At 38.0% G+C, this 27672-nt stretch overlaps 2 protein-coding genes across 13 annotated transcripts in view; one reads left to right on the plus strand and one right to left on the minus strand.

Moving 5' to 3' along the window:
- Positions 1-2166: 2166 nt before the first annotated feature.
- PPFIBP2 (PPFIA binding protein 2) overlaps positions 2167-27672 on the minus strand; it is a 208349-nt gene continuing 182843 nt past the window's right edge. For all 12 annotated transcript variants that reach the window (XR_007948228.1, XR_007948227.1, XR_007948230.1 and 9 more), the window contains 2 exons: positions 6051-6320; positions 2167-2355 (listed from right to left, as the gene is read on the minus strand). The gene's annotated coding sequence lies outside the window, so the exon portion shown is untranslated. The remainder of the gene's footprint in view (positions 2356-6050; positions 6321-27672) is intronic.
- On the plus strand, positions 8737-22865 carry LOC127540571 (NADH-cytochrome b5 reductase 2). Its single transcript, XM_051965342.1, has 9 exons — positions 8737-8887; positions 9829-9975; positions 11677-11749; positions 14992-15098; positions 16966-17095; positions 17498-17581; positions 18113-18198; positions 21328-21427; positions 22314-22865. Exons 1-9 carry the CDS (start codon positions 8867-8869, stop codon positions 22484-22486), a joined length of 921 nt encoding a protein of 306 aa, XP_051821302.1. The 5' UTR covers positions 8737-8866; the 3' UTR covers positions 22487-22865.

Raw genomic sequence — 27672 nt, forward strand, 5'->3', positions numbered from 1 at the left:
TTCGTTCAGTTATTCCCTTGTTAACAACCTCCAGCCCCAAATTTCTGGTTCTTTGCCACTTTTTAGAGCTGCTATGTTGTTCTATGTACACATTTAAAAAAAATCTTTTTGTGATATAGTTCTCATAGCAGTGTTGCTGAGTTAAAAGTAGGATATGGGCACAAGTTCCAAATTGCTTTCCAGAACGGCTATACCAATTTGTAGCTCCACCAAAAAGAAGTGCCTATTTTCCTATAACCCCACCAATAATTGTCTTTTCCTTTTGTCAACTTGTTCTCCCTGTTTCAGCCTTTTTTCTTCTCTAATCCATCTCCACAGCTGCCAAAGTGTTATTTCTGAAGCATGGGTCTGACCATATCATTTCTCTGCTTGTTGTTTTTAAGAAAATATAGGGGAAATCTACAAATTTTCCATTTGGCATTTAAAACCCTTCACACTCTGACTCCAGCCAACTTTTTTAGACTGATTGTATATTATTCTCCTTCACATTAATCTGTTCCAGCCAAAACTGGTCTATGTGCTGTTTCACAGAGCTCAACATAACTTTGCATAAAATGATGTTCCTCATATTTGGATGTTATCCTGCCTCACCTTTGCCTCAATCACTAATTTTCTTCAAGGCCAGCTTCTACATAAGACTTTTCTTCTCAATTGTTAATGTCTTTCTTCTCCTGCAAATTACATGTACTTATCTCTTTGAAAGTCTCCCTACATATCAGTGGTTTGTTAAGATCCTTAAGGGTAAATTTTATTTGTCTTTTTATCCCCTGCATCTAACACAGTCCTTTAGACAAAAGTAGACAATTAAATGCTCTTTAAATTCCATTGAATTAAAATCCTAGTAACTACTACCAAGTGACTGAGGGTTCTTCTTCAGGAAGTTCTGTGTTGTTCCTCCTACTACAAATTCTAGGAGTCTGCAATTTAGTTTCCAGCTGAGTACCAGGTTTTCCTTCAAATCTTCCTGCATTTTCTGCTTTTCTCAATCCCATAGCTTAGTTTTCCAGGTTGAGCTGACAGCAGGATTATGGGGACAACATTTGGATAACAGTGCTTTGTCAAATATAACCTCAATATTAGATGGTTTTATTTTTTTTCCTTTTTCACAAGGAAGAGTTCAGTCTGTAGAGAGAGTGTGGGAAATGATTGTGATATAAAAACAAAAGTAATCAATAAAATGTGCTTTAAAAAAAAAAAGAAAATCTACTTCAATTTTCTAGAAACTACTCTTTGTCCTGCTTAGGTTTTTAATCCCTTCTAAAACTTTTATTTATTTATTTTTACCAGTTTTCCTGAAGACTAGTGGAATGGAGTATAATCTCTGCACAGAAAATAATGAAAGACTTTTTATGCTCTCTTTTATCAAAACTACTTTTATATTGTGTTCTGAATGTGAGTTGAAACACTGAAAGTCATTTACATCAACAACACAAGCTCCTAGCCAATGTTTTTCTTTTTTCCTCTTTATCAGAGAAAACACGGACACAAAAACATTGAACACAAAAAGTATTTAACTAGACAGAACAGCAAGGTAACTAAGGGACCCCTCCTTTCCTATCACCATTCTCTCTTTCTCTTTCTCTTTCTCTCTGTCCCTGTCTCTCTCTCACAAACACACACACACACACACACACACACACACACACAGGCTCACAGACTTTTACATAGGAACACGCAAAGCTTAGACAAATCAAGTTTCCAGGGGTACGTCCCAGGTGCTACACATCTTCAAAGCTATCATTGCATTCCAGCAGTTTTGATGATGCCATTTATTAGGTTGCTTTCCCCAGAGCTATGGCATACTGATGTCTTTTGTTAGATGCTTTTGTAGCTAAGTTTCATCTGCTACTTTTCTGCTAGGTTGCTTGGGCTAATACATCGCTGGTGAATTACAGCTTGATTGTTCCTTGACAACAAGAGTGTCCACAGCTTTAAAAAAAATGGGGAGTGGGTGGGTGAAGACTAGTTTATAACCTCAGGGCTGCTTCAAATTTGTTTTTGGGGTGTGTATGTTTGTGTGTGAGAATCTGAACCACATTCACACATAGTGATGTTTGCAAGAAGTGCTTTTCAATATTCTCACTAGCAACTTCTCCAAAGTTGATTGATATTTGAGCTGGGATGAGTAAATTACCCTAGTACAGAATCACGTATATTATCCTGGAATTTCACTCTGCTGAACTAGTTATTTGTCCTTTATTCTCGAAGAAGACTATAACATCAGGGAGATGATATAATGGATCATACAATGGATTTCAAGGAGGGAGGATGTTCAAGGTCACCAGCCTCACTTTTCTTCTCCAGAGCCAACGGGGTCAAGTGGCCAGATACAGATCGGAATGATTGGAGATGGCTCTGAAGAACAAAACAGGAAAATGATTGATGTGAAAAACAATCAATAGATGTCTTTTTTTTTTTTTTAATACATTTCAAAGAAAATAAAAAAGCACGTAAGTAGAGATACCTGAGACTGGGGATGAATCCTACCTCTGACATTAGCTGTGTGACCCTGGGACAAGTATTTTAATCTCATTGATCCACACTTTCTATAACCACAAGTAACTGCAATTTGACTCCAGAGTTAAGTGGAAGGTTAACCTGAAGGTTAGAAAGACCCTAGGCAGTGAAGGCAGTATTCCTTACTAAGGGATGTTCTAGAGCCACATCCAACAAGCTTGCAAGAGCTGATTATTCAGTATTCCTTGTAAATGCTTGTACCTCAGAAATTAATGATGACTTTAAATCCAAGTCATATTTATTGTTTTGTTGATTGTTTAGACTAAAAAAGAGTCCTAATAAACTGAAAAGAGTGTATACCTGCATTTCCTTTGCTTCCCCCAGAAACCATCAGTCAAACATTTACTACCACTAGAGGGAGTGTTTCTTTGAAGGTTATGGAAAAGTGGTTTTCAAGTACATTCATTTCTTTTTGAAGCTGTGCTTTATATGTGCATAAAAATTTAATCTGTTGACAAGAAAATAGTATACACTGACTATAATAATGTAAATGGGAATACTGAAAAGAAGACAAAGACTGAATTAATGGAAAAAAATCAGTGAAAGTTCCAAAAGATAGATAATGTTATACTTTTTCTTTAAGATAGGGAAAGTGAAGGACCTCTGGAACAGATTGTTATATATACACTGTTAAATGTAGTTACTGTATCAGGTCTTAATGTTTTTATTTCAGTGGATGGTGCAGTTTGAAGGGGATTGGTGTTGAAATGATTGTGATGCAAATAAGAAAAGGTGTTTCTAGTATATTGTGTTCAGCAGTTCTGGACACCAAGATTCAAGAAGAATACTGCTAAGCCTGGAGAAGACTGCAAGGGGACAAGACAACTTTCTTCCTTTCATGTATGGGTTTGAAGTCCAACAGTTTTTTAAATAATGATAAGATATTTCTATATAATATTCCCCAGGAGTAGTTGAAGTTTTATAGAAATAGAGATTCGAAGAGTTGATGAATTGGGAAGTGATTACTGGATCATCAGTGTGAATACTGAAATTGCCAAGGACAAAGGCAGGGGGTTAGATGCAAAAAACTGCAAGGCAGAGTCTGAGATTACTGAGGAAGGAGAATGGATAACCCATAGAATCTCTATAGATGATAACAAAAAAATCTGACAGAATTGCTTAGTGTAAATTTCATATGAGAAGGGGATACTGAATGATGGTGACACAGGAATAGAACATGGCGTGACAGTGGAGAGTAGGAAGTCTGATAACCCTTCCTCACTTTATGTATGAGAAATGACTGAAAAAAGGGACAGATTGTCTTAGAAAGGGTGGCCTGGAATATAGTCCCATCAGGAAAATTTTAACTAATACTCGTGTAAAAGGAAGTGCTTGGTATTTGGAGGGCAGAGTGGAAAGGCTAAGTAGAGAATAGTAGTAGGGGATGATAGAACTGGCAACTTTTTATCCTTTGATTATACCTAAATTGATGTCTTCCCATTTTTAGACAAAAATAGTGAAGCCCAGAAAAGTGAAATGATTTGTCTATAATCACTCAAGACAGTAAGGACTAGAGATGGGATTTGAATATAAGTCCTTTTGACTCAATATCAAGTACACTTTCTATTGTATAGTAGGCTAAATCATTTGAAGAAAGCACTCTCAGATTCAATTCAAAAGATGCCAAAATATATTTGGCAATATGAACAGAAATGTGTTAACAGACAAAAACCTCTTTGAATAGGGCCCAACTTTTCAAAATTGAAATTATAAACTGAGTCATTGTGGGGAAAGGTGGCTCAGTGACATTCTCTAGTAAGAGAAGATGCTTATTGATCATGTCTATATCAATAATCGAGTTAAATTTCCAAAATGAAATAGCAGTCAAATTAGCTAAAAATAATCCATAAAATCTGGAATTGTCCCAAAGAGATATCAATTCTCCTAACCTATAGCGTCGGACTAAAAGGGAATATGTGCCTGTCTATGGCTTAGCTGCATGCCCACTTGCTATAGTGCAGATTCCTTTCATGCATAGGTTGGTAGTCCAAAAGTTTTATTTTCAATGATGAGATATTTATCTATCCTCTATCCTTATATTCCTCAGGAGTGATTGAAGTGTCATAGAAACAGAGATTATAAGAGTTGATGAACTGGGAAGTGAGTCTTAGATCATCAGTGTGAATATTGAAATTGCCAAGGACTGGATGCAGAGCTAATAGTAATCCCATCCCAGGAAATAGTGATTACCAATTGTTCCTCTAAGAAATTTATTGGTGAAAAATTTATGGGGTGAAAAGCCCCAAATGGATTCTATTACTTAGTTTGTCCATGAGTAAGTATGGGAAAAACCCAGACACAAACATCAGACCTCAGTGGGGGGTAGGGCTCTTTGTATTACCTTGCTCTGAAGCAAACTGGCACTGATCCTTAAGTGTGAACTGGTCTTTCAAATCTCTCTGAATTTGTTTTCCTACTAAGAATCCCCATTTTGCCCTGCCAAGAGATTTATATGATAATTGATAGAGTGAAAAAGCAAAGGAGTAGCTGTCCAATCTCCCGGGTCTTGCTTGATGTCTTGCTCTTTCCATTACTAAACCAAAGGCTTTTAATGTGGAAAGACCCTGTGATTTGTCACTGATTCACAGTATCAATGTGCCTCTTTTCCTGAAATCCCTTTAATATGTCATTTCCCTTTTTTGTCAATGTTGTCATTCAGATGGATGTAAGAAGAGTTTTCTACCAAACAGCAAATGCCAGGTTAGAATTTAAAGTAGTTTCCTAGTCTAACTTGACATTTGCTAGTAGAAAACTCCTCAGAAAATCTTATCCTTTCAAAATTCTGTGGTGTCAGCCAATATAGTTCTTAAAACCCATGATAAATAACTTTACTGGTAAATTTAACTTGTGAGAGATTCTGTTTGAAAGCAAATGTAGATGGAACTACAGAATTCAAAAGTTGAAAGAGATCTCTGTGGCTGTCTAGTCTCATTCCTAAAAAGACGCACCAAGATAATGTAGTAAACAAGAACATTTCTTTGAAGACCTGCCACATAGGGAGCCTATCACCTCCTGAGGCAACAGTTTGGGATGTCTTTAATTAGTAGAAGTTTTTCCTGGAATCAAACCTAGATTTTCTTCTTTGAAGCTTTCACTCCTCGGTTCTCTTTCTGCTGCCTGTGGCCAAACAGAATAAATCACATCCCTCTTCCATTTAACAACCTTTCAAAAATTTGAAAGTAATCATGCCTCAAATACAGCCCCTCCCCAACTCCAAGTTTTCTTTTAGAATAAATATGGAAATAAATCTTAAACCTTTAAATTTAATAGGATAACATTTTAAAAATATCATCTTTTTAGAGTGCTGATACAATGGAGTGAGTCTAGAGTATGATTATTTTTCTTTTCATAATGTTAGTTTTCCACCAGTGTATCTTTCGTCTGTGAAGTGATATTCTACTCAATTTAATTCAATATATGGCTGCAAACTATGTGGTTCTTTGGCTAGGATACCCTGTCTGATTTTATGGGAACTATTATCATACCCAAGTCCCTCACAGGATTAGTCGTTAATGCTGTGGTGGGATACTAACCTGGGTTTCTTATTCATTCAGTAGCATCTAGGCTTCTTCCTCCAGCCCAGTCATCCCAGCAAAGCACCAACAGCTTGTGTCCACAGATAGAGAATGTCCTGTTTATGTCTGTCAGCTTCACCAAAATATATCATGTTGAATTTGTCTTGTCCCTGCCTTTCCATACATGAGCTGAGACCTACTTGCCTGCACTTATCATTTGTACAACCTTTCTCCTCATCATTGAATCATCAGATTATCACTGACTTGGGCAGAGAGAAACATATTGACCTGCAGGAAGAGAGAAACACAAATGAGCTTTTGTATTATTGTTACTATTATTAACATAAGTATACAGCAATAATCCCATCAGAAATGATGGAAAGGTAAGGAGTATTTCTTCTGTTAGAACAAAATCCTAGAAAAATTGCAAAGAAAAGTAAAGAGCCCTTGTGATGATGGGGTGAACCGACCCCAGTAAAAGAACCCCTGGTAGTAACCCATTGTCTAGGCCAGCCCCAGGGGAAGGGATTATCTTGTCCTTACATGGGTCCTTCTTGAATTTCTTGCATTGACAGTACTATTATGAATAAATAGAGCTATCTTGAACTGATGTTCACAATTACTGTATACAATTAGGAGGTCAAGCTATAGATGTCAACCCCAAAGATTATTTTGTATAGACATTACTTAATGACCAGTTAACTTTCCAAGGTAACAATTAACATAGTTAACATACCTTACATTGAGTCCTTTCCTATAAAAAGTTCTCTTTCCCCCTGTAAATTGTTAGTTTTACAAGAGAATTTAGCCCTAAGGCATCATAAAATCTTTGTCTTTTGATTTGGAAATGGTCTAAGCCTACAAATTTTTTTGAGACACTTCTTCTAACCAGTCTAGAACCCCAATATTTTGTAGTCCCCCAACTGCAATGTTGATTATAACCTCTGCTTATTGACATTGAGTGCGAATGGCAAAAACAAAGTGTGGTACAAGAAAGTAAGAGAACATTACTTTTTGTAAGAAATTATGTATGTAGTGAAAATAGAGACGCATGGAAAGATATATATATATAACGAATGCAGAGTAAAGCAAGCCGAACCTAGATAACAATATGTACGAGGACTACATCAAAGTAAAAAACAACCAAATGCACAAAAAAGTGAATGAAGCAAAATTATACAGAACAAGCATGGGCTCAGATGAGATGGAGGACACTGCCAATGCACCTCTTTAACGAAGTGGAACGGAAGGGTCACAAGTGTTGCACATTGCCCAGGCTTTTGGACTCTTGATTTATTGAAGGGCTGTGCTGATTTCCCCCCCCCCCCCCCTTTTTTTTTTCTTTTAACAGTACTATTTGCTATGAGATGGCTCTCAGGGGAGAGGAAAGGCTACCAAGAGAAATTATGGTAACGTGCCAAAGTCATCAATAAAAACGTACTGACAAAAACAGTCCATCTTCCTTTTTACAGATGAGAAAACTGAGGTTCAGAGATCAGAAAAAATTTGCTAGGGGGCAGTGTAGATGGGGCTCTGGGCTTGGCGTCAGGAAGATACCGCTTCAAATGCAGCTTCATTTCCTAATTCTTCGCCTCTATCTACCTCGGTTTCCTCAACTGCAAACTGAGGATTAATAATAGCATTTACCTCCCAGGTAATTGTGAGAATAAAGTGGAATAATAATATTTGCAAACCATTTAGTATCCCATAAATGCCAGTTATGGTTGTAGCCCAAGGTCAGACCGGTGGGGTGTGGCAGAAAAGTTGGACGCCAGCACTTGGGAGATTCTGGGGGTCTAGACCCCCGTCGGAGGCCCAGACCCTCGCCGGGAGCTCAGACCCTCCCCCCTCCCCTCCCCCCTCCCCTCCCCCCCCCCCCGCCGGGAGCCCAGACCCCCCCCCACCGGGAGCCCAGACCTCCGCCGGGGCCCAGACCCCCCCACCGGGAGCCCAGACCCCGGCCGGGAGCCTAGACACCCCCGCCGGGGGCTCAGATCCTCCTCCCTTCCCCCCCCGCCGGGAGCCCAGACCCCCCCACCGGGGGCCCAATTTTGAGTATTGGACGTTTCCCCAACAAAACGGGAATTCTTCCCGATCGGAAGGGCCTCGGAGGCCCTGCCGTGGTGTGGTGTAAGCACGAGGGAGAGGCCTCACAAACGCACTTCTAGGCGGCCTCTCCCGGCCCGGAGCTCGCTCCTTACTGCCTCGGGCTCGGTCCTGCCCCAGGCCCGCTGCTCCGTCACAGGCTGGGGAGGGCCGGGGTCTCCGATTTACGAGAAGGGTTTCCCCGCCACGAGACCACAGACGGCCAGAACAGAGCCCACATGGATCGAAAGGGGAGGGTCTGAGAGCGAGGCGGAGTGGGTGGGGAGAAGGGCGTGCCTGAGAACGGAGGGTGAGATTGGGGTAGTCCCAGAGCAAGGGGCGGGATGAGAGGGGCTGTATGGGCGCCTGGATGGGGGGCGGGGCTTTGGGGGCGTGCCTGTAAACCGGAGAAAGAGAGGGGGTTGGAAGTCGGAGAGGGGGAGGGTCGCGTGGTCTGAGCGCTTGAGGGGCGGGGCCAGGAGGCCCTCCTCTAACAGAAGATGGGAAAGTGGCGGAGTCTGAGAGCTGAGAAGGGTGGGACGGGGTCACGCCATTAGATAGCTAAGGGGCGGGGGCTAGGGTTGAGGGGCGGGGCGTGAAGCCTCGGCTGCAGAGGCAGAGTCTGAGGGCCGGGGAGGCGGGGTCGAGATCGGCTGCAACTCGAGAGTTGGTTCTTGGGGCTCAGGGGCCCCTCGGTCTGTCCGCCTGTCCTTTGTTGATCTGTCGGTGTGTCCTGAACCGCTGCCGTCATGGATTCGTCGTCAGGCCTGGTAAAATCTACTGCCCCCGCCTCGTGGCCGGGCCTCCCACCCCCCCCTTCCCACGGACCCCGCGCATTCATCCCCCGTAGACGTCTCGGCGGGCGCGCGGGGACGGGGCTTCTCTGCCTGAGCCCCACCTTCGCTTCTAAGGTCCCGGCCGCCGGGCTCTGCCCTCGATGAGCCGCGGGGATGAAGGGAGCCTTCTGGCGAGAAGGGTATCGGCGTCGGCACCCCACCCCCAGGCTTGAGTCTGTGCCCTTTGCCCTTTGCCCTCTGCCTTCCTGCTACCTTAGTCTGTGGGCAAACCTGTCCAGGTAGCTGAGGGTTCCCTCAGAGGACTAGAGCCTCTCTAGTAGTTTGGGAAGAACTATTCATTCAGTACTGGTATCCCAATAAGGAGAACATTGCATGCCGCATACGAGGCTTGAATCCATTAATTCCTGGGGGGCATGGGACGCCTAGACTTCCAACTTACCCCAAAATAAACGCCAGTAGACCGTGAATTGGATATATTTTTTTTCCATTTAAAATGTGCATTTATGGAAGAAACGTTAAAGTGCCCTTCAACATGTGCTTGGTGTAACTTGGGAACTGTGGAACACGCATTTTTTTTTTAACTTTTTAATTTATTTTTAAAGCTTTTTATTTTCAAAACATGTGCATAGTTTTCAGCATTCACCCCTCCCTCCCTTCACTCCCTCCCGTCCCCTAGATGGCAAGTAATACTGAGGAACTTGTATTCCTCCTTGTAATCCTGACTCTGATTTGTGTTACCAGAATTATAATTTTATAGGAAAGTATTTCTGTAGCACATATTTGGTGCCATTTGACATTTATTCAGAATGTCGGGCCGAGCTCATTTCCATTTGGGCATAGACAAACTTCTTTTAGGGGTTAGGTTTGGAGGCTGCTTGGTATATATCTGATCCGCCGTTGTTGTATTTACTTAGGATGCTTCACTCTTGATTGCGATCTTGGTAATTGGTGCATCAGTATTACTGCTGTCTTTAAGGAACATGGGATCTCCAAAGAAGAAAGAACTTATCACGTTACTGGATCCAAATACAAAATATTCACTGCCGCTGATTGAGAAACAGGTAACTCTCTATGTCCTTGAAGTTAACTAAATGTTCCCTCTGCTAGAACATTTGGAAATAGAGGACTGTTCTTTTTGACTAATTCATGGCAATGGCTCTGGAAATAAGAGAACATTTGTTGGGTATGTTACAGGAGGTTTGTTTTTGTTTTTGTTTTTTGGATGTGTGTGTATGAATCAAACTATGGTCACTTCCAACTTTTAAATTTTCTGATTGTTGTTGTTTGGAAGGAGAGGCCTTCCACGGATGATGGAGAGTCTGTGATTGAAAATGTTTTCCTGGGAATGTGGAATCTCTTTGAACCTATCCTATAATCATCAAAATTTCTGCAATTCTGCCTCTTCCTCATCCCCAAATAAAGGGCTCTCTATATTTGGAAGAGACAGCATAGTTCACAGCCAGGAAAAGGGGATTTGAACTTAGAGAATTGAGTTTTCTTACACCTGGAATGTGGGATTATTTCAGTATAATTGATTTCCTTTGTAATTTTATGTATAATGCAGAGGTTCATCCATAGGTTTCATCAGATTGCCAAAGGGCTTCCTGATAAACAAAAGCTTAAGAAGCTCTGGTCTAGATGTTAGTTGTACCCTTTGAATTTTTGTTGATTTAACAGTAAGGAGTTTTTGCTATCTCTGAAAAATGACAGAATTTCCCTCCCTACTGTAAGTCTCAAGATTATATCAGAACAGAGCTGGAAAAATAACTGTTTGGACATGTATACTTATAATGTATTTAATTTATATTTTGACATATTTAATATGTATTGGTCAACCTGCCATCTCGGGGAGGGGGTGGGGAGAAGGAGGGGAAAAATTGGAACAAAAGGTTTGGCAATTGAATATGCTGTAAAATTACCCATGCATAAAACTTGTAAATAAAAAGCTATTAAAAAAAAAAACCCTACATTTAATAATCTCTTGTGTGCAGAGAACTATGCTTAGTAATGGAAGAGAGAAAAAGTTGAAATAAGGAGTGGTTCCTACCCTCATGGAGCTTTCATTCCAATGTGAATGTAAGATATCAATTTGGATTGCTTTAATATATAATATACAAGGTTAACAATATATCAGAGAGTTATAAAATAAAGTAAAAATAAAAAAAAAAACAAAAAACAAACCAAAAAAAAACAGAGCTGGAGAGTGGATTTTTGCTTCTTATGAAGATTCTTATCTCCTTTTGGCTGTAGGCCATGGGTGTTCTAAGGTGTGTGTCTACTTAATTTCTTCTTTCTTAATAATGTCTGCCAGAGGGATTGAATTGCATGTGGAATGAGGTAGCAAACATGATTGCTCTCCTTGGCCTCAACAATGATTTCTCTCCTTGGTTTCAGCAATCTTTAGGATATAATACCTCTTAGAAATCCTTATAATCATAGTCTCAAATCACCTGTACTAGTGTATTCATTGTAAAGAGCTCATTTAAAATACTCAGCTAAGCATTCTGAAGATGCAGGAACTTCAAGGCCAGATTTTCTTCTTTGCTTGGGTAGTAAGGAAGTTGATCCTCTGACAAGTTTGCATGGTCCCTGCCAGGTAACTTTCCCCATATATATATATATATATATATATATAATATATAAAAAAGGAAATGTGTACTTTCTGAGGCCATTGGAACTTTTCTTTAGTGTTCCAATTAGGTGAATAGGATACTATAAACCCTGAGAATGATTGAGTGTTCTTGTATTTTCTGTTTTATTAGGAAATCAACCATGACACCAAGATATTCCGGTTTGGACTTCCTACATCAGAACACGTTTTAGGGCTCCCTATAGGTAATAACTTACTCTTATAATTCAGCATTTATTAAGATTCTACTATGCAAAACTTCAGACACTCTCTGTAGTACTTTATTTGTCAAAGCACAGGATTACAGCCAAAAGGCACCTTAAGAATTATCCAGTTCAGCTCTTTTCTTTTCAGAGAAGACTCAGACTAAGACTCAGAAAGATTAGTGCTTGTCCAAGATTACATGGCAAGTTAATAGCAGAATTCTGATCTGGGTCCTCCATCATTAAGCTCAATGCTTTCAAGGGTTTGATTTAATGTGGTTCTTAAAGCTCCTCTGAGATGGAAAGACTGCATAGATAGCAGAGATGTTAGCTACATGCTAGCAGTAGGGACAAGGAAGTGTGGCAGCTCAGATATTCTAAAAGTGTGGTCTATCCAAGTCATTTGTATTTCATTTTCAGTGGGATATATGAGTGTTGTTTTTCCTGCAAATTTCCTTTCATATCCCCTTGTTTTATAGATGAGAGAAAACAGAAGTACAGAGTTTGAGAATTGCTTTGCCCAGGGTCACACCAGTGAGTTGGTGGCACAATGATCACCAAAACTTACGTTTTCCTGTCTTCTAGTCATTATCACTTAGCATAATCCATTTCAAATTTTTATTCATCAGTTAATCTGAAAATGTTTTATTAGAAGCAGGGCAGGATAGTGCTGTCATTAACTGATATTTATATAGCACTTTAAAGTTTCTAAAGTGCTTGAATCATTTTCATAAGAACCTCATTTAGAACCTGAAGTAGATACAAGTTTTATTATCCTCATTTTTCATATGTTAAAATAGGCTCAGAAAGTTTAAGTGAGTTACCCATGTTGCCAGTGAGTATCAGAGGGAGGATTTAGATCTCCCTCATCCCTCTCTACAATTCTAGGTTGCCTTGGTACCTGGCAGCCTAGGTCTAGTCCTAGTTGTCACTTCATAGCCATGTGATAGGAGGCAAAGCACTTGCTTTCTCTGGACTTGAGTTTCCTTACATGTAAAATGGAAGTAATGTTTTCCTGTTCACCTCCCAGTCTTGAGTATCAAATAAAGCAATAGATATGAAGTGCTTTGTAAATATCAAAGCATCATCTAAATAGATGATGATTATTACTGTTTTTTTTTTAAGCTTATTTGGTTGAGATAAAATATATGAGTGTGAATAGGAGTAAGGAAAGGTCAGAAAGAGAGTAGAAAGGTGCTTTATTTGTTCATAGCTTTTTTTGGATGAGATTTGAATTGAGATTCATCTGTTAATTCAATGAATTGAATGGAAAGATTTCATTGACCAATTTAATCCAAAGATAACTCCCTGGGATTTATTGCACTCTGTGATTCCACTTCCTTTCTATCCTCAAATCTTCTTAGAACTACTACTTTCCAGGAACAAAAGGATGTCAAGTATTTTGTTTTCTTTTGGTAGTAGAACTAAAAGGCACTAAAATGTCCAGAAGAAAGACTAGCAGAGAAGCACAAAGCATGTTGAAAGCTTGTGTAATCATCAGAATAATTAAGAATTGGGTTTAAAAAAAAACACCCTACATTTTCTATTTAACATGTAGGTTGGGCACTAGGAAAAGGACAGCTAGGACTCCAAGCCCTCAGAGACACAGATAAGTGGTTATGCAAGCTGTTCACACAGCTGGCAAATCTCAGTTCTAATTTACATCAGCTTTGTTTTGTAATATGGGCAGGGAAAGACCTCAACCTTAGGTTGGGAGATGGATTACATCCTGACACTGGCCAGATTCCTAATCATTTCCCTCCCCTCAGCTCCCACAGATTAGGAGGGCCCAAAGCCAAGGATTCTGAGAGCTTTTTGTAGTGCAGTTGCAGAACTACAAGGATCTTCTGTATAAAGTTGTTTGCTTGGGCCTGGGGAAAATGCAGTTTACTTTTTGACTAATTACTACAGTTATTACAGAGACTTAATGGGGAAGGGGAGTCAGGAAACTGGTTATGAAATCTTAAATCAAATTGCAGGAATGGTTTGAGGCTGAAGTTAGTGAGTTCAAATGCTGGGCCATATATTCTGTGATAGCAATCCCCAGAATACATGCATGTCACCAATATAGATAAGGTTGCAAGTTCTGTAATGGCTGTGGAAGGTACAAACACATATCTCATATTCTCCAGCTCTGCATCGGCCATGATAACTAATTAAAACTTAACTTTTGAACAATACTTTGAAGTTAAAATGATCTTACACATAGTAGGTGCTTAATATGAAATTTTCATATCTATATCTTATTCTCGAAATATCCCAGATAGGACTGGATGGGGACAATGATTTCCATTTCACAGGTAAGGAAACTGTTGTTCATCGAGTTGAATTGATTTGACTGAGATAAATTTGATTTGTTCTGATATCAAAGGGCAGAGCTGAAGTTGAATCTTGGGGATCTTCTGAATTCCAGAACAGTGATGCTTTCACTGATCCACTAGGCTTTAGTATCTTGTATGTGTCTGCTTTAACAAAGGCACAGACCTGACAGGAGCCTTGTAGAGATCATCTACTCTTATTTTATTTTATAGAGAAGGAAACTGAGGCTTTGACAGGGGAAGCGCTTGGTAAAGGTCACACAACTAGTGAATAGTACAGCAGGAACCCAAGTCTTTTCAGGCAAATAGCAACTTTCAGTTGTTGGAAGAGTTTTATCTTTTTAACAGAGAAATTGTTAGAAGTTATAGATAAGACTACTTCTCCTTGACCTCAGAGGGGAAAATAAAGAATATTGGGACAGAATTTACAAAAAGACAGATTTAGGCTTGCTGCAAAGAAAAACTGCCTAATCAGTGGAATAGGATGCCTTAGGAAGGAGTAGGTTTCCCCTCCCTAGATCTCTTCAAGAAAAACTTAGTCAACTATTTGTTGGAAATGTTATAGTATGAGCCTTGTTCAAATATAATTGGGGGTTGGTTTAGTGATGTAGTGGACAGAGAATTGGTCCTGGAGTGAGGCCCTGAGTTCAAATAGGATCCCAGGCTCTTGATACTTATGAGCTGTGGGATCCTGAGCAAATCCAAAAGCAACAAAGGAAAAAATCATTGGGAAAGATGGCCCCTGAGATTCCTTCCAAAGCTGACATTCTTTGATTCTGTGAAATATTTTTTTTAACCTTTCCATCAATTTTGGAACAGATGTTTCTTTGGAGTTTTTCCTGTTAATGGAGTTCATGTTAATTTTAAAAAGAAAAAAATAAGGATGATTTTCCATAAAATTCACTTTTTATTATTTTTCTCTTTTAGGTCAACATGTTTATCTCTCTGCCAAAGTCGATGGCAATCTAGTGATCCGGGCTTATACTCCTGTTTCTAATGATGAAATAAAAGGCTATGTGGACCTTGTTGTTAAGGTAAATGCAAGAATTACATTTCAGCCTAGGTGTGAAAAGGCATGAGAAGTTTGAAATGTTATATTTTGGTGAACCTGACAAGGATGTACAACTGGGATATAATTCACCTGAGTCATACAAACTGTGAGTATCTAAATGAAAGATATAGGAACCCAGTCTGAAGATTTAATAATCTAATAGCAGAAATATGGTGTCATTCAGAATCTACTAGAACTCATCATATATACTCACGTATATGTATGTATATGCATATGTAAAACATTGTAAGCATATATTCTGAATGTATACATGAAAATAAAATGGGCCTTAAAAATTAGGTACAGTGGCTAGAGCACTGGCCTTTGAGTTGGGAGGATCCACGTTCAAATTTGATCTCAGACAGATACTTCTTAGCTTTGAGATCCTAGCAAGTCACTTAATCACTAATGCCTTAAGAAGAAAAAGAAGAAAAATAAAATTTCTTTTCTTTTACAATTTAAATTCAAAATATAATTTCCCAAACTGTTTTGCTTATTTGTACTTATCTTCTGTATATTTTTTGGAAAATGCTTCAGTGAAGACTTAAAAATGTTGATCAGTACAATGACCAGCCATAATTTCAGAGGGCCAATGATGAACAGGTTATTTGTTGCTTGATGAGGTGATGGACTCAGGCCTGCAGAATGAGATATACCATAATTTTTGAAAGTGGCCAATATAGGAATTTGTTTTACTTGTCTGCTTCTGCATCTTGAATCCATTACCTCTTGTCAGGAGTTCTAGAATCATGGTTAGTCATTGCATTGATTAGAATTCTTCAGGCTTTCAAAGCCTTTTGCCTTTGTGATTTTATTGAATAAATTTTTTGTGGTTCTGCTTACTTCAGCCTGCATTAACTCATTCAGATCTTTCCAGGATTCTCTGAAACAATCTCTTTGTCTTTTTCTTCGCTTACAACAATATAGCATTTATAAAACATAATTATTATGGTATATACCATGTTATATACCAGCTGTTCTCCTATTTGTGTGCATCCCTTTAGGTTCCAATTCTTTGCTAGAGCAAAAAGAACTACTCTTAAGTATTGCACACATGATCCCATTTTCTCTTTCTTTGATCTTTTTGGAGTATAGCCTTAGTAGTGGTATCTTTGGATCCAGTTATGGATTGCGCATTTGGATCAATGCACAATTTAGAGACTTTGGGAATAATTCCATTTTGCTTTACACAATGATAGGACCACTTAATAGTTCCACTAGCAGAGCATTAATGTGCCTGTTTCCCAGAAAACAATTGTCATTTCTCATTTTTGACATCTTTGCCAATCTCATAGGTATAAAATAGAATCATTGAGTTGTTTTAATTTGTTTTTCTCTAATGGTTAGCTATTTAAAGCCTTTTTTCTTACAACTGTTAGTAGCCTTAATTTTTTTCTTTTGAAAACTGCCTGTTTATATCCTTTGATTATTTATCTCCTGTAGAATTGATGTTATTCTTATAAAATCTTATATTTCTTGGGTGATGAGACCATTTTCATATAAAACTTGCTTCATAATTTTTGCCCACCTTTATTTTCTTAGCATATAGTTTTAACTGCTAGTTTTATTTATGCAAAACCTTTTTAATTTCATGTAAAAAAAAACTTGCTCTATTTTATCTTCTTAAATTTTCTTTATCCCTTATTTGGCCATGAATTCTTATCCTTTTCATAGTTGAGTCTTATCTAACAGTAAAATAATCATAAATTGGTTTATAAAAGTACACTGGCATATACCAAAATCTTTAATAGACTAACTTGTCTGGGCAGTATTTTTATGAGTAAATATGGAAGAATTATAATAGCTACTATGACTATTGCTTGGAGACATTTAAAAACCTTTTTTTCCAGGTTTACTACAAAAATGTACACCCTAAGTTTCCTGAGGGGGGGAAGATGTCTCAGTACCTGGATAACATGAAGATAGGGGATACCATTGATTTCCGAGGGCCAAACGGGCTCCTGGTTTATAATGGATCAGGTACTCCTGCTCATGCCCCCATAAAGGTTCTTTTGTTTTCCAAGGTCTTTTTTTGGGGGTGGGAGAAGGAAGGAAATGGAACATGTATTAAGAGATTTTCATCATTCTAAAAATACACTTTTCAGAAGACTGAAATAATTTAAATTTGGATTGTGTGTGCCTGCTAAATGCATGACTGATTCTGTGCTTGGTCTTGTAATTACTAGATTTCCTTAATGGTTGTGAGGTGTATGTTGTTGTCAGAGAAGGCCTTTCTGTTAACTCCTCCTGTACTGCCATGCTCCCTAAGGTGGGCAAGTGAGAGAGGTTGGGGATTAATTGGGAATAATCCATCTCTTTGCTGATTTACCCTTCTAAGGCAGTGGGAAAAGGAAGTATTTTATAAGATACTCTTTTTTGCAGGTAAGCTGGCCATCAGACCGGATAAGAAGAGTGAACCAAAGATGAAGTTTGCCAAGAATTTGGGAATGATTGCTGGTGGGACAGGTAAAACTGTACATGAGATGGCACAGTGTTATGGAGAGCATTTTTTAACTCAGTGTTTTGAGGTCTGCATAAATCTGTCTGCAGATCTTGTCTCATAGGATATCCAGATTTTAGGGTTGTTCCCTAAGTCATTAAATTTTACAAAGACTCAGGCTCTAAGTTTAAGTGATGAGCCCGCAGAACTCTTTTCCATTTCAGCCACCTAGTCTTTCCTACAGGTGTGGTAGCTGCCATCATATAGTTATTCAGAGGGGCAGACTGAGTGGGCCCGCCCATGTAACGCTGTGGTACCTGGAATTGCATCCCAGAAAAAAGAAAAGATTCTGGATTGTTCTTTGCATCCGAACTGCGATGAGTAGATTCTTCACCCCTCTAACTTTGGAGAGATGTAAATGAAGGTTAATAGATAATATACAGAGAAACAATGGGACCCAAATTTCCTCATGTTTGATTATTAAATAGCTCCCATCCATATACTGACTTCACTGAATCAAGAAAATGAAAGAAAATATTTTCTTGGATATGTTCTAGGAATAACACCAATGCTACAGCTGATTCGGCACATTACCAAGGATCCTGCAGATGGGACCACATGCTCCCTTATCTTTGCTAATCAGGTTAGATAACAGTTCATTCTCTGTCCACTCTCTCTGCCCTTGGAAATCATGAACATTAAGCTTTAAGTAGGGCAGGATTCTTCTTTCTTTAACAGACTCTGTGCTTTGGAATTTCTGTATGAAAATATTTTAGTTTAGGGGTATCTTCACTCATTTAACAAACATCAAAAGAGAAGCTATTTTGGAGGAGATGGATCAAAAGAGAGAAAGGTACCATTAGCTTTTTGTGAAAAATACTTAAAATACATCTGCCTACAACCTCCTCCTGACTCCCTTAATTCTAAGTCCTCTGCCCACTGATTTCTCATCTAATCATTCAGTGGCAAAAAAAAATCCTTTTCAAAATCAGCAATGATCTTTAAATGTCCAGATTGGCTTTTTTTCAGTTCTTATCCTTCACCTCTTTGCTACTTTTGACACTGTTAACTACCCTCTTTTGGGTTCTCTTTCCTCTCAAGTTTTTTGTAACGTTTTCTTCTGTTCCTCCAGTTTGATTGCTTCTTATTGTCCAGGTATTGGTACTTCTTCATTCTGGTCACACTCACTGACATGGGAAATCCTCTAAGTCTTTGTTGTGGGTCCTCTTCTCTTCTCTCTCTAGCCTGACTCTTTTAGTAATTCATGCAGGTGTTTCTCAGATCATACATTTAGCCCTAACTTCTCTCTTTGAGTGCATTATCACCTGCTTCTTGTACACCTTGAACTAGATATCTTACAGGCATCTCAAACTCGACATCTCCCAAGTAGAACTTATCACCTTTATTCCCTCATCCTGCTTGATCTATCTTTACTGCCCCCTTACAATTGCAGGCACTGCCAGTGTTTCTGGTCCCCCAGACGCACAACCTTGCCCCACATCCCCTTGTGTCCGTCATGAATTTACCACCTTGGCTTAGGTTCAGATCATCTCTGGCTTAAACTATTAATTGGTCTCCCTGTTATAAATTTCTTCATAGTTCAGTAACATTTTTCATTCAGCTGCTAAAATCATTTTCCCAAGTGGGAAATGTGACCATGCTATCCCATTATTTAATAAATTCCAGCAGTTCCCCATTCTATCCAGGATCAACTCTAAAATCCTCTATTTGGCTTTCAGCTTGGTCCCTTACTAACTTTCTAATCTTCTTAACACTTTACTCTGCCTTTCCCTATATTCCTAGCATATACTAGGACCTGGCATACTCCTAGTTTTCAATAAATGCTTGTTGATTCATTGAATATTAAAGACTTAAAAATATACCCACATGTGACTCTTCCTTCCCTCTCCCTACTGCACCTTTTAAGTCCTGAGGGGTATGACAGTATCTTTGAGCCCATCTGACTTTTATCTCAATTTTTCAAATTGTGTTCCAGCTTCTATGGTTCACTCAGTTTCTCTTCTCCCAACTTGCCTACCCTTTTCCCACATTTGCCACATTACCTTCTATTTATTCTTTCAAACCTCCAAAGCCTTTCACAGTACCTGCTAAAACTTTATCTGATTTTTCTCATTTGAAATATGGATCTTTGTGAATCACTTGATCTTTCTGTATAGGTAATGATAATGTGTCTATTTCTATGTTGGATTGACTTCAGTCAGTATTTGATTTTGTATTACTATTGGTGTTTTGACAACTATATCCTTTTCCTTGCTAATATAGGAAGAAAAGGAAATTTATACTCAGATTTGCATTTTAAAATGAGGTAGAAAATAAATTCAAGTGAGATCAAGCATTTCCTCTGGGAACATTTTTGGAGATCTCATAATATCATAACTACAATTATTAGAGATTTTTTAGAGGTATTCTATTGTAACAAAGGTCTTTCAGTTCTTTTGTTCAGTTCAGAGGGCTTAGGTCCTGGCGGGACCTAAGTTATAACATATTGGTGGTGGTGATGCAGGAAAATATTTGTTAAAACTTGATCCTCCCCTTTCCTGATATCCGAAGGCTAGTTTATTCTTAACTCTTTCTGATTACTTGCCATATTTCCTTCTTGACTTGGGGGTATCAAATTTGGGCTATATAATATTCTTGAGAGTTTTCATTTTGGGATCTCTTTCATAAAGGAATCTGTAGATTCTTCCAATTTCTAGTTTATTCCCCAGTTCTAGAATATCAGGACAGTTTTTTTTTTTTTTGATTATTTCTTGAAAAATGACATCTAGAGTTTCTCTCTTTTTTTGATTCATAGTTATTCAATTATTGGTAATTCAATAAACTGGCAAGGTAATTCAATAATTTTGAAGTTATTTCTCCTGGATCTCTTTTCTAGGGCAGTTATTTTTTTTAATGAAATATTTCACATTTTCTTCTATTTTTTCCATTCTTTTGCTTTTATTATTTCTTGATTTCTCATAGTCAATAACTTCCACTTGCCCAATTCTGATTTTCAAGGAATTATTTTCATCAAGCTTTTGTATTTCCTTTTCATTTGGCTAAGGAGTTCTTTTCTTCAGTGAATTTTTGTACTTTTTCCCGTTTGATTAATTCTGCTTTTTAAGGAGTTCTTCTCTTCAGTGAATTTTTATAAATCCTTTTTTCATTTATCCAATTTTGCTTTTCAAAGCATTCTTCTCCTCACTGGATTTTTATAACTCTTTTATCATTTGACCTATTGTTTTTTAATGTTATTTTCTTCAGGATCTTTCTGGGCTTCCTTTACCAAGCTGTTCATTCTTTTTTCCTGCTGTTTGCTCATTTTCCCAGCCTTTTTCTTGACTTTTAATTCCATGCTAGAGCGGGGGCTCTTTCCACAGTGGAGGGTACACTTTCCCAAGTTCTGGGCAGCTGTTTTCAGAGTTAGTTCTGGGAGTTTGTAAGTTTTCCATGATAGTATGATCTAGGGAGATTTGAGTTTCCTGCTCTCCTGGCCTGGGCTCTGGTCTGTGAGGGACCACTAACACTCTCTTTCTGTCTTAGAACATGAGGGCACCCATTCCACTGTGCCCCAAAGCTCTTGTGTGCTAGTGCGCCTTGCCCTGGGACTGTGACCGGATATGAGCCTGGGCAGAGCAACAGAGCTGATTTGACACTTATCTGCTGATATTCTTACTCTTAGACCTCTCTATTCCAGCCTGAACAATCAAGAAAAGAGCCCAGGAAGAATCCTTGGGATAATTCTTCACTGTGTCTCTTTTTTATCTTCTAGACTGAAGAAGACATCCTACTGAGAGCAGAACTAGAGGAAGTGGTGAAGAGTCATCCGAACCAGTTTAGACTGTGGTACACTCTGGACAGGCCTCCTAATGGTAATCCTTGTTTGCTTCCCTCAGCTAGACCAGGGATCATGGCACTCTTCCCAGATGGTAGATTTGAGGGCTTGGGTTTCTTGAGGCTTTGATACCACTTTCCTTATCTGTAAAATGAAGGTTGTGGATTCAGTGATTACTGAAGTCCTTCTCACCTCTAAATGCCATGATCCTTTAACTTCTCTCTGTCTCTCTTCTCACCATAGTCACTGTTTGTATTTTCCCAGGGCCCAGGTCAAAACTGGCTTTTGACCTACATTGTAGAGCTTTGGCTCAGTGTCAGAGAGAATAATACTTCAGATCATTTAGCAGGATGTAACAGGTTCAGTCTTTAATCCATTGCCTCTTCTCTATGTCTGGTGTCATAAACCTTGGCAGGGTGAAATGGGAGTACTTCATAGGGGAAGGTAGGAAAAGTAGTTCAAAAGACTGGAAAGGCTAGTTCATCAACACTTTTGTGATCAGTGCCATTCTGCTGTAGCTCAAGGCTGATCCAAAATGCAAACTGCCCTTACTGGCCTAAGGTTCTTAACTGTTTGGTCCAAGGTTACTTCCTGAGTATTTTTCCAAGCTTACTGATGGACAAATGTCTTCCATCTATTTGGATGGTAGTAATGTAGGCTCAATCTAAGCTCTTACCAATTAGCTCCACATTAAAGATAGATTTGGCAAAAAGCTTTAGTGAAATCTCCTTTAGAAGAATAGTCAGTGATGTGCATTATTGGCAAGCAGTTATTAGTAGCACCAAGATCTCAAATTATTGGCTGGAGGGATACTTCCTCTCTGATCCAACCCTCCAGAAAGGATTTGAGTCCCTTTGATAGCTTCAGGTTTTTAAGATAATTTCTAGTTAAACTCACCACTGTTTCCTCTAATGCCATTTCAGATTGGAAGTATAGCTCTGGATTTATTAATGCAGACATGATCAAGGATCATCTACCACCACCAGGAGATGATACCATCATTTTGATGTGTGGTCCTCCTCCAATGATCCAGTTTGCCTGTCAACCCAACCTGGAAAAACTGGGCTATGCTCAAGACAAGACTTTTGCATACTGACAAATTACTATTACAGCTAGCAAATGTATCTTGGTATTTTTTTTGTATCGAATTTCAAACTATCTTGTTCAAATGACTCAGCCTGTTCTAAAATAGTATGGTTTTTAAAATGTTAAAATAAGTAGTTTTCAAAATGATCTTCTCTCAGAATGAGGTACAAAATTTAAAAACATATACAAAACTTTTTGCTCCTGTCTTGTTATCTGGTCTGAGATTTACGTATGCTCTTCATGTGTCCTGGTCAGGGACCACAGCCTGAGAAGGTACGCCCAAGGGATTCAGTATTCATGTTAGATCCAAATGGTAAGGGATTGTAATAGATTTGTAAAACAGAATTTGGCTCAATACTTTAATGAAATAAAATTTGTGTAAAATAAAACTTAAAGTCTTGTGTGTATCGCAGATGCATGTAAATTTTTGACCCATAATCCAAGAAATAGTTCATTATCAGGAACTTTGGATGCTAAAAAGCTATTAAGCTTTTATTAATATTTATTTTCCTAGCATAGTCTTTAAGAGAACTATAGAAAGACAGAGAATTCTTAGAGCTTTCATACAAAATAGATAAAAAATTAATTTCTGGAAAAATAAAATGGATTCCCTTTTATAGAAATATTAAAATCCCAAGTTTTCCAAAGGCATTTTGAAGTAGGGGTGGGGATGGGGAAGGCGGGCAGGAAGGAAAGCAACTAAAAGTGAGTGAACACTTGGAATAATGAATGACGGGGCATCTCCCTCCCTTTAGTTACTGATGCCAGTTTTGCAGGAATCCACTGCAGTTAGCAGCAGCTGAAAAGTTGCTGTCTAGTCTCACAATTTGTTTAGTCATTCTCCATTCAGTGGTCATCTATTTTATTCCCAAATTTTTGCCACCACAACAAATGTCACCATGATGTATATGGAGTTTTTATTCTTGTCAATGACCTCTTTGAACCAAAGGATTACATTTTAGTCACTTTATTTGCTTAATTCTGAATTGTTTTCCAAAATAGTTGTACTGAGTTACATGTTTTTGTTAGTTTTTAATCTGTAATAGAGACTACCATTGGAGGAAAAATTCCATTATAAACACCTAAAGAAACAGATAATTCTCCCCCCCCCCTTTTTTTTAGGGGATAGAATGTATAATTTAAATTTTTTTATTAATATTTTTCCAAATACACAAAGATAGTTTTCAACATTCACCTTTGCAAAACCTGAAACAAGTAATTCTCAAAGGGATTTTCCCAAAACGCAAGCTTGTCTATGCCAGAGTTCTCAATAAATTCAGATGACTCCCTATTACTTCTAGGATCAAACACCAACTCCTACATTTGACACTGAAAGGCCTTCATAGCTTGGCTCCAACTTGTTTCTTTGTGCTAATAATCTTTTCCTCTCCTTCACATTGTCTGTGATCTCGGCAAACTGAACTGACTGCTGTTCCTCACACAAAGCACTGCCTTTCCCATCTGTCTTTACTGTAGCTTTCGCCTTTGCTTTGAATGCACTCCTTTCTCACCCTGATTCTCAGAATTCCAAGTTTCCTTCAAAACTCAGGTTCCATCCACACAAAGCCTTTCCTGATCTCTCTCCCTCTAGTTGCTAGTGGAATCTCTCAAATAGTCCTAAAAGGTTAACTCCAATTATAATTATTATATATATTATATGTAATATATGATGTATGTAATTATGTATTATGTTATTATAATTTATTATAAAATGCAAAGGATTTGGGGGAAAGGGAGATAATATAAGTAGTGTTTTCCTCACTTACAGGTGAGGAAATTGAGTTGCAGAAGCAAAATACTTTGATGATGGTCACACAGCAAATTCAGTGGCAATGACTGCTCTATCATACTCTTATGGAATACTAATAATCTCTCTTTCACGTGACTGCCCTTCAAACCTTCTCTTTTTCAAGTTAAACATCTCCAGTTTATTCAATCAAATTTCTTACATCATGGTCTCAGATCCTGGTTGCCCTGCTGCGAATGCTCTCCACCTTAAAATGTGGCTGTTTAGCACTAAATAGAAGATAAATTTGAGAGAAATGATTATGAATAACCAAGGATTTGGGGATATTCAGAGTTCCCCCCTTTTTCAAAGTCCTGATTTCAAAAGCTCAGTCTTTTGAAGGACATTACTCATACTGAGATTGCACTAACTTTCTTAATATTTTTGTTCAGACCCAATCCAGGCAGGGAAGCCTTTGTGTTCTACTCAGGTTTGGATGCAGATAAATTCTTTGAATAGATTACCCTAGGCTGGGGGTAACTTGTTAATAAATGACATGATCAAAGTTAAATTGAATAGGTTTGGCCCCTCATGGTAATATTCTATTCTTTCATTAATTGTTTTAATTAAATTTCTCCTCCAAATTAATTTCCTTTGCCCCCATTCCACAAAACACAAGTTTTGCCCAGAGAGCAGGATCTGCAGTGACCTTCATTGGTTTTTTATTCTCAAATTATAAACTCCAAGAAGGAAGATAGATAACCTTATCTAGTTTATCTTAGTATGACTAGGGATTGGATTGGGATCCTAACAGAGCTTTGCATAAAGATAAATACACATATTCCATCTCTGAGACAACAGCATCAGTCATACTACAACTAAGAATACACATATGTAAAGAATAATTTGCTATGAGATCAGAGATATGTCCCAAGTAGATTATTAGAATAGATATTTGTGTCTCTTACAATGACATTATACTTCTTTGTTGCTTTCCTCATAAATGTTAGTGCTTCTTCACTTAGGGTCTATGAATTTACTACTGTTATTTATATAATAAAGTGTATGTATATATATACATATATATATAAAATATAAAACTATTTCATCACAATGTTTTGTCTTCCTATATTTTTTATTTTATGCATTTAAAAACATTTTGAGAAAGGGTCCACAGACTTCATTAGACTTCCAAAGTATCCATGAGACATAATGACTGAGAAGCCCTGGTCTAGATCCATGGGCTCCTGGCAATGCTGTTTTAGGTTGAGTTTTTTATTTGATCACAACTATCCCCTCCTAATCTGCTCTAATGTTAACAGGAGGTATTCAATTACTCAGATATCAGTCTGACTTCCCTCAAAATCAAAAGACAAACAAGGAACTTCTTGAGCTGACAGGCTCAGGGCATTTCAACATACTTTATTTCATGGCTTTATTTCTAAAGGGTAAAAGGAATATTGAAATGAGTGGTCTTCTCTTTCTTCAGGACATGACATTGATTCTTTGATGCTCACAAAATAGTCTCTAGTCCCCACTGACCACCATCCACCTTTCTCCCTGTTTAAAAGAATTTTGTCCAGGGCCAGACCTTACAGGAGACCATACACACTATCACTAAATCCCACCCACCATCCACCTCCATAAAGAACTTTTGTGTTTATTTACTAGGCAAAAAAAAATAACAAATGATATGTTTAACCAAAATTATTAGGAAATGCTTTTGCCAAGAAATACTTTTCTTCAGGCTGATGTGCGAGAGCAACTTATTAGGCATTAAGCTGTACCTCATTCAAAGAATATCCAAGGCTCAGTCTCTTCTGAGAGGTATGTCTTTTCTCTTAGGAGATCAAAGAGGGGAAGAGGGAGTGGGTCTGACATGGATAGATGAGTAATAAAATCAGAGGCAGAGTTAGCTCTTCTCAGCAATCAGTACTGGATTCAAGACAATTCCAAAAAGATTCATGATAGAAAATGCTATCCACATCTAGAGAAAGAACTAGAATCTGAATGCAGATTGAAACATATTTTTCCTTTTCTGATTCTTTTTTCACAATTTGACTGATGTGGAAATATGTTTAATATGATAATACATAGATAACATATATCAGACTGCCATCTTGGGGAGCAAAGGAGAGAGGGTGAAAAAAATGGAAATCAAAATCTTATGAGTAAATGTTGAAAAGTAAAAAAATAAGATTTTAAAAACTTAAAAAACTCAGTGGGAGAAGGAACCTAGTTCAATTGCTTTCATTTTATAGATGAGGAAGGTGAGTTCCAGACAAATGACTTCTCTAGGATCATTCAAGAAACTAGGGGTAGAAAATGCAATGAAACCTGGCTCGTTTGATTCTTGGTCAAAATTTTAAATTAGTTTTCAGTTTCTAATTTGGGTTTTTCAAAGGGAGAGTATTAAAGTTTGATGTCAGTTCCTTGATGTGAAGACACATGGAAATGCTGGTGCTTGGGCAATAGCAAATTTGCAAAATGAACATAACATTCATTGGATGGTGGAACATACAAGTGTATTCTTACTATTAATGGTGATCTCAATATATGTCATATCTGGAATCATCTATAGCTGTCACTAGGTTGTTTTTTTTTTTTTTTGGTTGTTGTTGTTTGCATCTCAATTTGTTATTTATTTTTAAGTGTTTATTAAAAATTTTTGGGTTGCAAATTTTCTGCCTCCCTCCTGCCTCTCCTCCATCCATTGAGAAGACAAGAAATGTGATATCAATCATACATGTGAAATTATGCAAAACATATTTCTATATTAGCCATGTTGCAAAAAGAAAAAGCATTGGAATTATCTTCGATCATTGCATTGATCTAAGTAATTGTCATTCACAGTTGATCATGCTTACTATATTGCTATCTGCTCATTTCATTTTGCATCAGTTCATATAAATCCTCTTACGTTTTTCTGAAACCATCCATCTTACCATTTCTTATAGCCTAAGAAGTATAGCATACTTATTATTATTATAGGTATTATTATACATATTTATAGCATAATAGTATCCATTCACAACCATATATGACAACTTGTCCAACTATTCCCGAAATAATGGGCATCCCTTCTATTTCCAATTCTTCACCACCACAAAAGGAGTTCTTATAAATATTTTTTATACATATAGGTCCTTCTCCTTTTCCTTTGATCTCTTTTGAGAGGGAGATTTAGTAGAGACCCAGTGTTACTGGGTCAAAGGATTAGCACAGTTTTATAGCCTTTTAATTAGTTTCAATTTATTCTCCAGAATGTTTGGATCAATTCACAACTCCACCAATAATACATTAGTGTTCCAATTCACTGGTTGGTTTGGGGCTCTATTCTTTCCAGGACAATTTGAAGAGAGTCAACAAGGGAGGACTGGTCTTGAAAGTCTGCCTCCAAGATGATCAGACTCAGCCAAATAGAAAGACAAGCAGTTCCACTGAATGATCATTTCAGGCCTCTTGTTAAA

This window comes from Antechinus flavipes, chromosome 6, assembly GCF_016432865.1.
Source record: "Antechinus flavipes isolate AdamAnt ecotype Samford, QLD, Australia chromosome 6, AdamAnt_v2, whole genome shotgun sequence".
Lineage (NCBI taxonomy): Eukaryota > Metazoa > Chordata > Mammalia > Dasyuromorphia > Dasyuridae > Antechinus > Antechinus flavipes.